This window comes from Chamaea fasciata, unplaced genomic scaffold (genome assembly GCF_029207755.1).
Source record: "Chamaea fasciata isolate MVZ Bird 193981 ecotype frontalis unplaced genomic scaffold, bChaFas1.0.hap1 SCAF_13, whole genome shotgun sequence".
NCBI classification, from domain to species: Eukaryota; Metazoa; Chordata; class Aves; order Passeriformes; family Sylviidae; genus Chamaea; species Chamaea fasciata.
In genome coordinates this window covers 9,087,045-9,098,087 of record NW_027094098.1, presented here as the reverse complement: position 1 = coordinate 9,098,087, position 11,043 = coordinate 9,087,045, and the positions used below count along the sequence as shown (strand labels likewise).

The following is an 11,043-nucleotide window of genomic DNA, read 5'->3' as shown; positions in this document are numbered from 1 at the left end:
CCCCCCTTTTCCAATTATAAATTTGCAGTAAGAGGCTTTCAGGCAAGGAGTTGGGGTTAGAAAAAGCAGTTCTCTACTACTGTGTATAACAAAACCAACAACTGCGGCATTAATAACAAAACAGTACCAAGAACCTTGAGGCCTTTGCTTCGCAAAACCCAGGGCACTTTGGTCTCAGTGCAGGACTCCGAGAGCTGGAGCAGTGGAAGAGTCCCGGGCTGGTGGCTGGGAACGGCAGGATGTCCTGGCAGGGCAGGGCGGGGTGCAGGGTCACACTGTAGCAAAAAGAGCAGCGCCGAAGAAATCACGACGGCGCGTAGCAGGGCTGGCCCAGCTCCAGCAGGGCAGGCAGAGGAGCTCAGAATTCCAGGACACGCGAGTGGATGATGGTCGATTTCCCAGGACTGGACTTTCTGGTGACAGTGAACTTGTCCTGCAGCAAGCAGCAGAGAAGCTCCAGCTCTGTCCTTTACCTCCCCCAAAACTCGCATTATCTACACACACACACACACACACACCCCCACCCCAGCATTTGGCCACCTCTTTGTTTTGGTCAGGCACCCTTAAGCACACAGTACTTAGTCTTCTAGCAACTTATGGGGAAAAATTCTTTAGAGTAAAGAAAGAACAAACCTAACCCCCAACAGGATGCTAAAGGGGAGGGGGGGATTCCATTTGACATCTAGATATCAATGTTTTTACAGATGGGAATACACACAAGTGTACAAAAAACAGTGCAGCAAGCACGCAGCATGGGAATTGGTACCTGCTCTTACACTCAGAGGGGTGGTGGTGTCACAGATGGAGACTGGTGTTGTGCAAGAATCACTGTCATCACTGTGGTCTGGAGAATCCTGGGACTGGAGAAGCCAGATGGACTGACTTGCTGCAGGGAACACCACACTTAAAACCACTTCCTGCACCAGTGGAGTCTCATGGCTTTTACTTTTGTGATCGCCTCTGTTGCTGGTGCAATGACAACGGGTGCAAGGGTGACTTGTTGTTGGGTGATTCCTAGAGGAAACCCGTCCCTGGAAGAGGCAGAGGCATTCAGCTGGTTCATGGAGGCAGCTGAGCTCAGGTGTGGTTTTGCTCTTTGCCCAGGTCCTAGCAGGGCAGGAGGAAGAGGCCCAAAGAAGAAGCCTGGCAGGATGAGGGGAGGGGATCATTCCCGAGTCCACCATTCTGAAGTGTAACAGGAAAAGCTACAATCAGCTCAGGATTGGTGAAGTAGGTGAAGCCAAGCACGGTTGTTGTGGCAGGGCAGGCAGGTGTGGGGCCTGGTGGTGGCAGCTGTGTTGTGAGATGTACAAATACGAAAGCTGGGAAATCACACAACTACATCTGTGCTGCAGGGGCTGTGTGGGGGGAGCGGTGTCAAAGGAGTTCCAGGCCAACTGCCGGCATTGGCACATGGAAGGTGCCCGGAGATGCCGAGGTGCGAAGCCCGGGGCAGGAATGCTCCTGCGTGCCTTGGCAGTGGCACCTGGCTGGGCTCTGGGGCTGGACCTGTCCTGCACTGCATCCTGGCCTGACCCCAGCAGGAGCCCTCCTGCCAGCCCAGCACCTGCAGCCGCAGCCACTTCAGTTGGCTCAGTGCCAGCCCCATCCCCGCACACCTGGAGCCCCAAACGGTTGCCAGTGCCCCAGCCCCAGGTGTGCAGGGACCCCCACCCGGCACACAGCCTGGGGGCCCGGAGGGAAACGTGTCATACAAACACAAAAACATGCTCCAGTTTCTATAGGTACACCAAATGTTTTTAGGCAAATATGGGTGTGTTTGCTGTTTACATATTCAAACACATTTACACCAGCAGGAATGTGTGTATGGATTGATTTACCAGGACACATCTTTTGGAGAGCAGATCAGCAGGGGAAGCACGAGAGCACAAAGAAGCACAGGCATGAAGTTGTGTTTGTGTGAATTGCTATGTTACATAGGCAAATCTCCCAAGGCTCAGAGACAGAGCACGTGTCAGTTACAGGTTTCTATTTATGAGACATATGTGGCTGCAGCCTTACCCATGTACACACAGGTAGCATAAAGTATTTCTTTCTTCATATATATATATATACTCGGGAAAAAAATACCTCACACACAGATATGGCTACACCCATATATACTTTATTTATATATTTATATAGGAAAAAGTAAATATTAATTACAAGAATATACACATATACAAAGGTGTGTATGTCTACGTATATTACTGCCCCCGTACACAGAGAGACAGAGATGATCACACGCATTCAGACACATTTTAAATTATTTTATACATATATGCTTGTATTTTTATGGGTGTGGGTTTTTTCTCTTTGTCTACATGCAGAGATTTTTCTTACTATTTAGACACTTCTCTGTGTCTATTTTATATATTTTTAAACATTTTTATATAGTTGTATATTATTTATTTATTTCTGTTTGGGTTTTATATAAAAGGGTCATTTACATGCAGCTCTGTGTGTGTAGTTTAGCTATTTCTGTGTTTCTTTGAGAAAGAGAAGAGGGGGAGGGAGAGAAAGAAAATGAAAGAAAATACAGACACATAAATAAATTGAATGTAGAGGTGGATATGGGAACATTCGGGTGTGAGTTGAGAGGGGGAATGACTGGCTCCCATATATGCATGCTTGCTCTCCATATACACATGCATGCAGACAGAGAATATACGTGCAGATCAATACATACATACACACTATATGCATCCCAGATTTTATATGTGGGGGCAGAAGAGAGGGTAGGAGAGATCACAACCTCTCTCACACACACAGACACCCCACATGCATTTTTACAGGGGGAGGGATATGATGGGAATATTTTTTACCATGCTCTGCATAGGTCTTTCTCTCCCTCTTGGGGGGAAAAGGAAAAGATGGGAAGAATGGTAGAAAATAGACACACACACAGTTAGTTCCATATATAAGTAAATGTTTAAAGTGTGTGTGGCTGGAGATAGGGGGCATGCTCTGTCTGTGTCTGAATAGTGCATGTGTGCTTCATATTTGTATACATGCACATATGTGTGTGTGTGTGTAGCAAGAGAAAGACTTGGAGCTCACAATCTCATTGCACATATATGTATACGTGCATGCAAGGAAAGGGCATTGTGTGTTTTTAAGGATACAGTGTTTATGTGTGAGTATCTCTAATTATATGTGTAATAATATACAGAATTATGTATTCCTATGTATGTGGATATATAGCAAAGCATATTGTGTGTTAGTGTGAACACTTGGCAAGTATCCATGTACATATACATATATATATCCATATACCTGCAAGGAGAGGTGAATGAACAGGTCAATCTCTCTGCCCTCCATATATAGTATATATGCATAGATGTGTGTATATTTATAGAAAGGAAAAGTGTGTGTGAGAACAACTCTCTCTCCCTGTAGATGCATATATACCTATGTGTGTGTATATATAAATATATATATATATATATATATATATATATTTCAGGCGAACTTGTATGCAAAGAGCTCTCATCCCTTTCTAAGCACAGATCTATGTATATACATGTATTGAGAGAATTATGCACATCTGTGAACAGCTCACATGTTCGTGCTCTATCTCTATATATTTGTAAGCGTACAAACTGTGCTTTCTCCAGTTATATATAAAGAGATTTTTCTGTGTGAAGTTTATCTATATATATATATACAAATATATGTATGTATATAGCATTTCATGGGTGAGACATACAGAGAGAAAATACATCAGAAAGTGTTGTATGTGAAAACAGTTCTCTGAACACCTCAGTGTGTGTATATATGCACATCTATAAATATATAGTCTATATAATATATAAGTATACTTTATATACATATATTATATATACCATACCTGCTACTTCATCCCCCTCATATCTAAGTATATATGTATATATGTGTATGCACACATGGAGTATGTGCACGTGTGTGTAGCAAGAAAGAGTTGTGTAATTGTATGAAAGAACAACTGTCCCTCTGTATAGATGTGTGTATATAAAAATGTATATCTGTATGCATGTATAGGAAGAGAATTGTAAGTGTTAACTGCTCTTTATAGTACATCCCTGTATCTGTAGGGAGAGAAGTGTGTGTGAGGGGCAAGCAGGCTCTCAATATGTACAGCATATATATGTGTGTTTATATACATACATGTTTTTTGTGTTGAAGGAGAGAGGAGTTTCACGTGTGAAAACAGTTCACTAACCATACATATGCATGTGTACGATGCAGAGAAAATAGTGGTTCTGTGTAAACACTATGTGCTTTAATTACCTATGTATATATAGAGTGAGAACTGTGCATGAACAATCTGTACATGTATGTATATATGCATATATATTCTCATATACAAGGCAAGAGAGAGCACTGTGTGTGAGAATGGCTCTTACTATCTCTACTCATGTGTGTACATATGGAGAGAGAATATATCAACATGTATCCATAGATATGCATATATTTATGCATCCCAGAGAGTATATATGGAGGTGGGGGGGTGAAGAGAGAGAGTCATGGAAACTGTGTTTGTATGTATGAATTTCTCTCACTCATTTTGTTATTTGTATATGTCTAAATTTATCAATATGGCAAGAGAGAGGCTATATGTGAACAGAGACAATGGTTAGTGTGAACTATTCACACAGACTATTGCTGTGTGAAGATCTTTGTGTGCGCATGTGTGCATTTAGTTATATATAACAAAAGAGAATTCTGTGTGTGTGCAAACAGCTGTCTCCCTAATTATACATGTATATATATGTAGATAATTATATGAGAGAACACATGTATATATGTGTATATAGCAAGAGAACTGAGTGTGTGAACAGCTCTCCCCTAACTCTACGTGTTCTCTTAGAATTATGTGTGAACAACTGTGTATATAAGAGTACATATGTGTATATGCATATGTACATATCTATTCAGGAACAGAAAGGACTGTCATGTGATAACAGCTCAGTATATAGGTATATATGCATATTTATGGACAGAGAACAATATGTATAAGCAGTGCTCTTTCTACATTATGTATGCATAAATTCATATATAGATAATTATGAGTGAACACTTTCTGTACACATGTACACACATGGATCTATACAGGGTCAGTACTGTGTGTGTGAGAAAAACTCTCCCTTGCTCTCCAAAATGTATCACAGAAAGAATTATACAGAGATTATACAATTATATAGAGCAGCGAGAGAGTGATAGAAAATGTGTGTGTGTGAGACAATAGATCTTGCTCTTTTCCTAAGTGTATATGAACATGGATGTATAGACAGCATACAAGAGAGAATAATGTGTGTGAACTCTTTCACTCTGTGTCTGTGTCTCTGTGCATATATGGATGTAGATAGAGAGAATAGCGTGCATGTATTTGTGTGCATACAGAGAGGTCAGGAGAAAAGAGTGTGAGAGGTTATCCCCACATCAATATATATTGCATACATTATGCATGTATGTCTGCGTTTGCACAGTGAGAATGTTTGAACAGCATGTTCACTCTCTCATCCCCCATTTCTATATTTGCCAAAGTGTGTATATACAGCAAGAGAGAACTGCCTGTGAGCCTCTCACACTCTCTGTAGATACATATGTGTATGTATGTGTATGTATAGGAGAGACGTATGTGTGAACTAGACTGGCTGTGTCCATACACGTGTGTGTGTTCATAAGGGAACAGAATGTGTGTGTGTGTGTGGGGGGGGGGGGGGGGGGGGCCATTTTCTCACATTCTCTGTGTTTCTCTCTCACACACACAAGCAGCCTCCCCCACACATTCTATTCACATATTTATGCCTGCATATATTTCCAGGTGTGTGTTCCATTCCTTACCCTGTCCTTGGAGGGGAGGGAGAGGAGCCCTCACTGTCAGCCCTGGCTCTCTGTTGGCTGGGGATTGGTGCTGGATTCCTGTGCTGCTCCCAGCCACACTGCCGGGGTGAGATCAGTGTACTCATTGCCCAGCCCTGCTCACACCCCCCCCCCCCCCACCTATACACATGTATTGTTCTTAAATTTTCATGTATTTATTTCAATAGTTTAAAATATATAGCTAGGTCTTTATGTGTATGCATGCACTTCTATTTCTTTTAAATTTACATGTAGCTATTACAATAAATAACAACTATTATATATCACATATCTATAATAGACACACCATACACACCAACTACACTCTATAGCCGGCTTAGATGTAAGGTAAGCCAGCTCCACCAGGCTACAGTGTTACATTTACGCGTGTACAGGTGTGCGTGTTACACGTACACATCCTACACCCCCACCCGGTGACAGCTGTGCAGGCGGTGCCTGCCGTGTCCCAGGGGTTGGTGCTCGATGCTCCCGATGCTCCGAGGGGCTCCGGATGGGGGATCCCGGGGCCACCCCCGCGCTGCTGGGGCTGCGCCCCCTCTTCGTGCCCGAGAGCCTCGCAGGCCCCAGAGGGCGGGCAGAACTCACCACAGGGGTGCCTGGAGGGGCAGAACCCCCTGTGCTGTTCTGGGGAGCTTTCTCCTCGGGGTGGGGGAGCAGGGGGCGGGACAGAGCACCCCGTTCGGGATGGGGTCACACACGCGGCTGGGCAGAATCCCGGTACCCCACGGGGCCCCAACGCCGCGGGCAGTCAGGGCTCGTCGCCTCCGGCGGCGGGGGCTGGGCGAGGGAAATGGCGGAGAGTCGGGGGATGGGGAGAGGGGGAGGAGGAGGAGAAAGGGAAGGCGGCGAGGCTGTGCGGGCTCGGCGTGCATGGGCAGGGGGCGGGGGTGCGACAGTGTATGCGGGTGTGACCGTGTGGTGTGTGCATGTATGTGCGTGTGTGCATGTGTAGGGGTGCGTGCACAGCCGGGCGCACCCCCGTGCCTGTGCCCAGAGTCCCAGCACACGCGTGTGTCACTCCCAGGAGGGGACAGAGACGACACCCTCCTGGCCCAGCCCCCCGTTGCTCGGCCAGGGAGGCGTCGTGCACTCCCTTGACCTCTCCCCACGAAGCCGCATTTCCCCGGTGGGATTTGGGAGATGTGTTGAATTGGGAGGGGAGGTTCAGAGCATCGCTGCTCCCGCCCCAGCCATACAGAGCTGTGCATGCAGCGGGGCTCGAGCCCCCCAATCCGCTACCACGGCACGCAGAGCCTGCAGGGGCGGCCACGATTCACACAATCCCCCCCACACCCACGGCACTGAGCCCGGTCGGGAGGCTTCTTGGCCCCTCCCCAGCCCTACCCCGGCCCCACCGCGCTTTTCGCATCCTCCCCTGCGGGGCGATGGCCGCCGGGAAGGGGGGGGGGGGGGGGGTCGCACCGCACACGGAGGGCTCCCCCGGGGGCCCCCCCCGTTGACCACGAGGGTGAGGGTCGGTGGAGGGGCGGCCCTACAGTCGCCGGGGCGGGGACCCCCCGGCCTCGGCGGGGCATCTCCGCGCTGCTGCCGGCGGCCGCGGGAGGGCGTCGCCTGTGTTAGTTCCCTCCGGAGAACCCAGGGCCACCACCCCCGCCCCCCGCCCCCCGCCTCCTCCGCCCGCCCGCGGCGGCCCCTCTTGGGCGGCGGACGACGGCGATGGACGGGGGCGGGCCGAGCTGAGGCTCCAGTCGCCGCCGCTCCGGGCGCCCTTCTCTTCGCTGCCGCCGCCGCCGCGCCGGCCGCGCCCCCAAAATCTGGGCGGGGGGCGCGGGGGCGGCGGCAGGCCCGGGCGGGAGGGGCGGGGGGCGCGGGGCGGGCGCGGCGGCGGCTCCGGAGCCCTGCGAAAAAGCCCCGAGAAACACAAATTGGGGCTGGCGGCGGACCAGGCTGTTGTTGTTCTCAACGTGGTCCGCCCCGTACCCATATAAAGGGCGGCGGCGGCGCCCGCCCCTGCAGAACGTACAGCGAGCGGAGTCGGCAGAGCGCGCTCGCCCGGCCCCGCCACGCCGCCGCTGCCCCTGCCCGCTCCGCCACTCCCCGCACCATGTCGGTAGAACTGGAAGAGACGGATCTGCCCATGGCCGAGGCAGAGGAGGCGCCGCTCTCCTCGGAGAAGAAATCGGCTGCTAAGAAGGCGAAAGGAGGCGGCGGCGCCTCGTCTCCATCGAAGAAAAAGAAGAACAACAAGAAGAAGAATCAGCCGGGTAAATACAGCCAGCTAGTGGTGGAGACGATCCGCAAGCTGGGCGAGCGCAATGGCTCCTCGCTGGCCAAAATCTATAACGAGGCCAAGAAGGTGGCCTGGTTCGACCAGCAGAACGGCAGGACTTACCTGAAGTACTCAATAAAGGCACTGGTACAGAACGACACGCTGCTCCAGGTCAAGGGCACCGGCGCCAACGGCTCCTTCAAGCTCAACAGGAAGAAGCTGGAAGGCGGCAGTGAGGGTGGCGCGGGCAACAGCGCCCACAAGACCCTCAAGAAGGCGACGGTTTCCTCGACCCGGCGGGCCGAGAAGCCGGCGGCCAAGAGCAAGAAGCCCGAGAAGAAATCGCACAAGAAGGGAGCCGGCGGCGCGGCGGCCAAGAAGGACAAGGGCAAAGCTAAGAAGGCCACCAAGAAGGGAGCTGCGTCCCCCGGGGGCAAGAAGGTGAAGAAGTCGGCAAAGCCCAAGGCGCTCAAGAGCCGGAAAGCATGAGATGGAGGCGCAGGGAGCCTCCCGCCGCCCCCCGGACTGAGAGCCCCGCGGCACAGACTGCTCTGAGGACAGACCCCAGGGGACCCGCTTTGTCTTTGTGTTGCTGACTCGCCTCTGCAGCCACCGCCGTGCGCGGTGAGCGGGGCTGCGGCTGCCCCAGCCCCCCTTCCCCTCCTCTGCCGCCTTATTCTTTCCATCCGTTTTTCCCCCATCCTACTCCGCGGCTTTTCCCCGATCGCGCCCTTTTGTTTTCGGCCGCGCCCCTCCCCGCCTGTAGACGGTTCCCGGCCCCCACCCCCTCCCGAGTCCCCCCGGTTCTTCGCAGGGACATTTCCCGCTCGGTTTCCATGGCAGCCATTTTGCACGGAGCCCCCCCCTCGCCCCTCCCCCCGCGCCACGTGGGCCGCTCCCGCCGCCCGCGCGCGCCCCGCCCGGCTCCGCCCCCCCCCGCCGCGCGCGCTGCCCGCTCTCGGCCGCACGGCGCCCCCTGGCGGCCCGCGGCCCCGCCGCCATGGCAACGGCCCGGCGCGCGGGAGTGGGCGCCCCCTGGCGGTCGCCGACCGCACCTGCAATGGCCTTTAATGTTTTTTTATGGGGATGGGGATGGGTGGGTTGGGGAGGGTTTGGGTTAGTGGGGTCTTTTTTGGTTTCTTTCTTTTTTTTTTTTCCTTTTCATTTATCGTCGTTTCAAATAAATTGGTACAAAACGCCTCTCCCGTGTGCTCCCTGCAGGCGTCGGGGACCGTGCAGGAAGGGGGCTATCCTAGGGGGGGGCTTCCCTGCTGGTCGGGGTCCGTCCGGGTGCTGATGCCAAGAGTCCGCATCCTCCTCCGAGTGGAGACCAGGAGCAGAGGGAGAAGGCTCCCTCGCCATGGAGGCAGGGGAGGAGCGCGATCCTTCCGCAGCTGCGCTCGGCTGAGCTCCTTGAGCAGCGGGGGCGGGGGTACCCCCGGCGCCCCCCCGCAGCACAGACCCCCCGCCCCGCTCGGCGTCGATTCCCTGCAGCCCCAGGGTCGGACAGGGGCAGCTCCCAGGGCACATCCCGAGCCGCCTCCGGCCGGGAGCGTGCCCCATCCCCCGAGGCAGGAGCGGCAGCGGGGGGAGAGCCGGAGCCCCCCCCGGCGCTGTCTATTTATAGCGCACCCGGCGAGGTTGCGTAAATCCCGGCAGGGATCTGGGCCATCTTGTTCTGCTCGCTGCGGGAGGGACCGCGGGGCGAGGGATGAGCCCCGACTCATCGCCCTGCGGGTCCCGGGGACCCGCAGCGTCACCGGGGCTGCAGGAGGGGACAAGAAGTGGCAGCCCAGCTCCCTTGCAGCAGGGCACGGAGGACAGGAGCAAGTGGAGGTGCGCGGTGCTCCCAGGCCGGCTGTAAGCAAGCCCCTGACAGCGCTGCCATCACCCCAACTCTCAGCTCCACACCAGGGCCCTGCCCCAGTGCCTCTACCAGCCAGGGAGAGTTTAAGCATTGCCCGAGAGCTGCTCCAGCCCTGACGAGCTGCTGTGCTGGAGCATCAACATGATCCCCGTGCCTAGGGAACACAGCAAGCATCAGGCCCATTCCCTACATCCCCCAGGAGGCGGTGACAGGGACAGCAGCCAGTGGGGCCTAGGGGCTGCCACACCAGGTGATGGCAGGGCCTTTCAGCACTCCTGGGAAAGGAACAGCCCTTTCCTCCAGGGCCCCAGTCAGCCCTGGGGCAGCTGCTTTATCCCTTTGTCCTCTGGAGAAAAAGCAGAGAGAAGAGAAGCAAGTTTTACTCCCTGAAGAAACGTCCTTTTGCTACATCCAGCAAGAGAAGCCAGCCATGCTCCTGGAAGAGACCAGCAGTGGTCTGCTACAGGAGGCTGCAGCCTCCCTCCAGGTCTGTATTTAGAAGCAGCCACGATCCTGCCTGCCCCACATCAAGCCTGGGAGAGATCTGCTGCATTCTGGCACTGACCTGCAGTTGTGTCCTTAGTCAATAGCTGATAGTGCAGGTTTGGCAGGATCAGAGGTGATGTCCTCACCAAGGGCTGGGACATAGGAGGCAGAGGGGTCACCCTGCTCCCCAGGAGGGGAGGTCAAACCAACCCTATCTCAGTGGTCTCCTTGGCACTCATCTGCACGGCAAACTGTAACCACCTCTCCAGGCAGACCAGCAGGTACATTCCTGTGGGCAGATAAAAGCAGAGGGAAGGCAGTGACCCTGCAGCTGCCCAGCATAGGGAAGGCAGCAGGGTGACACACTGTGCCAGTCCAGCTGGAGCTCTTACCTCCCAGGCTGAGCCTGCCAGGAGCCACGATGCTGGGGCATCCCCCAGTGAGCTCCCTTGGGTGCTGCCAACCATGAGGACCAGGCACTGGAGAGAGACCCAAGCCCTGGGGACTTACAAGAGCCAGTGACTCATCTCATCAAACTTCCAGAGCTGAGGGACACAGCTGGCACAGACTCTGCCGCACGTGGTGAGTTGCACAG

At 53.0% G+C, this 11,043-nt stretch overlaps 1 protein-coding gene across 1 annotated transcript; it reads left to right on the top strand.

Moving 5' to 3' along the window:
- The first annotated feature begins 7,720 nt into the window (after positions 1-7,720).
- On the top strand, positions 7,721-9,196 carry H1-10 (H1.10 linker histone). Its single transcript, XM_066195360.1, has one exon. It carries the CDS (start codon positions 7,931-7,933, stop codon positions 8,582-8,584), a length of 654 nt encoding a protein of 217 aa, XP_066051457.1. The 5' UTR covers positions 7,721-7,930; the 3' UTR covers positions 8,585-9,196.
- Positions 9,197-11,043: the final 1,847 nt, after the last annotated feature.

Excerpts from the sequence above, each read along its gene's own strand:
- H1-10 (XM_066195360.1), top strand. The coding sequence starts at position 7,931 with ATGTCGGTAGAACTGGAAGAGACGGATCTGCCCATGGCCGAGGCAGAG.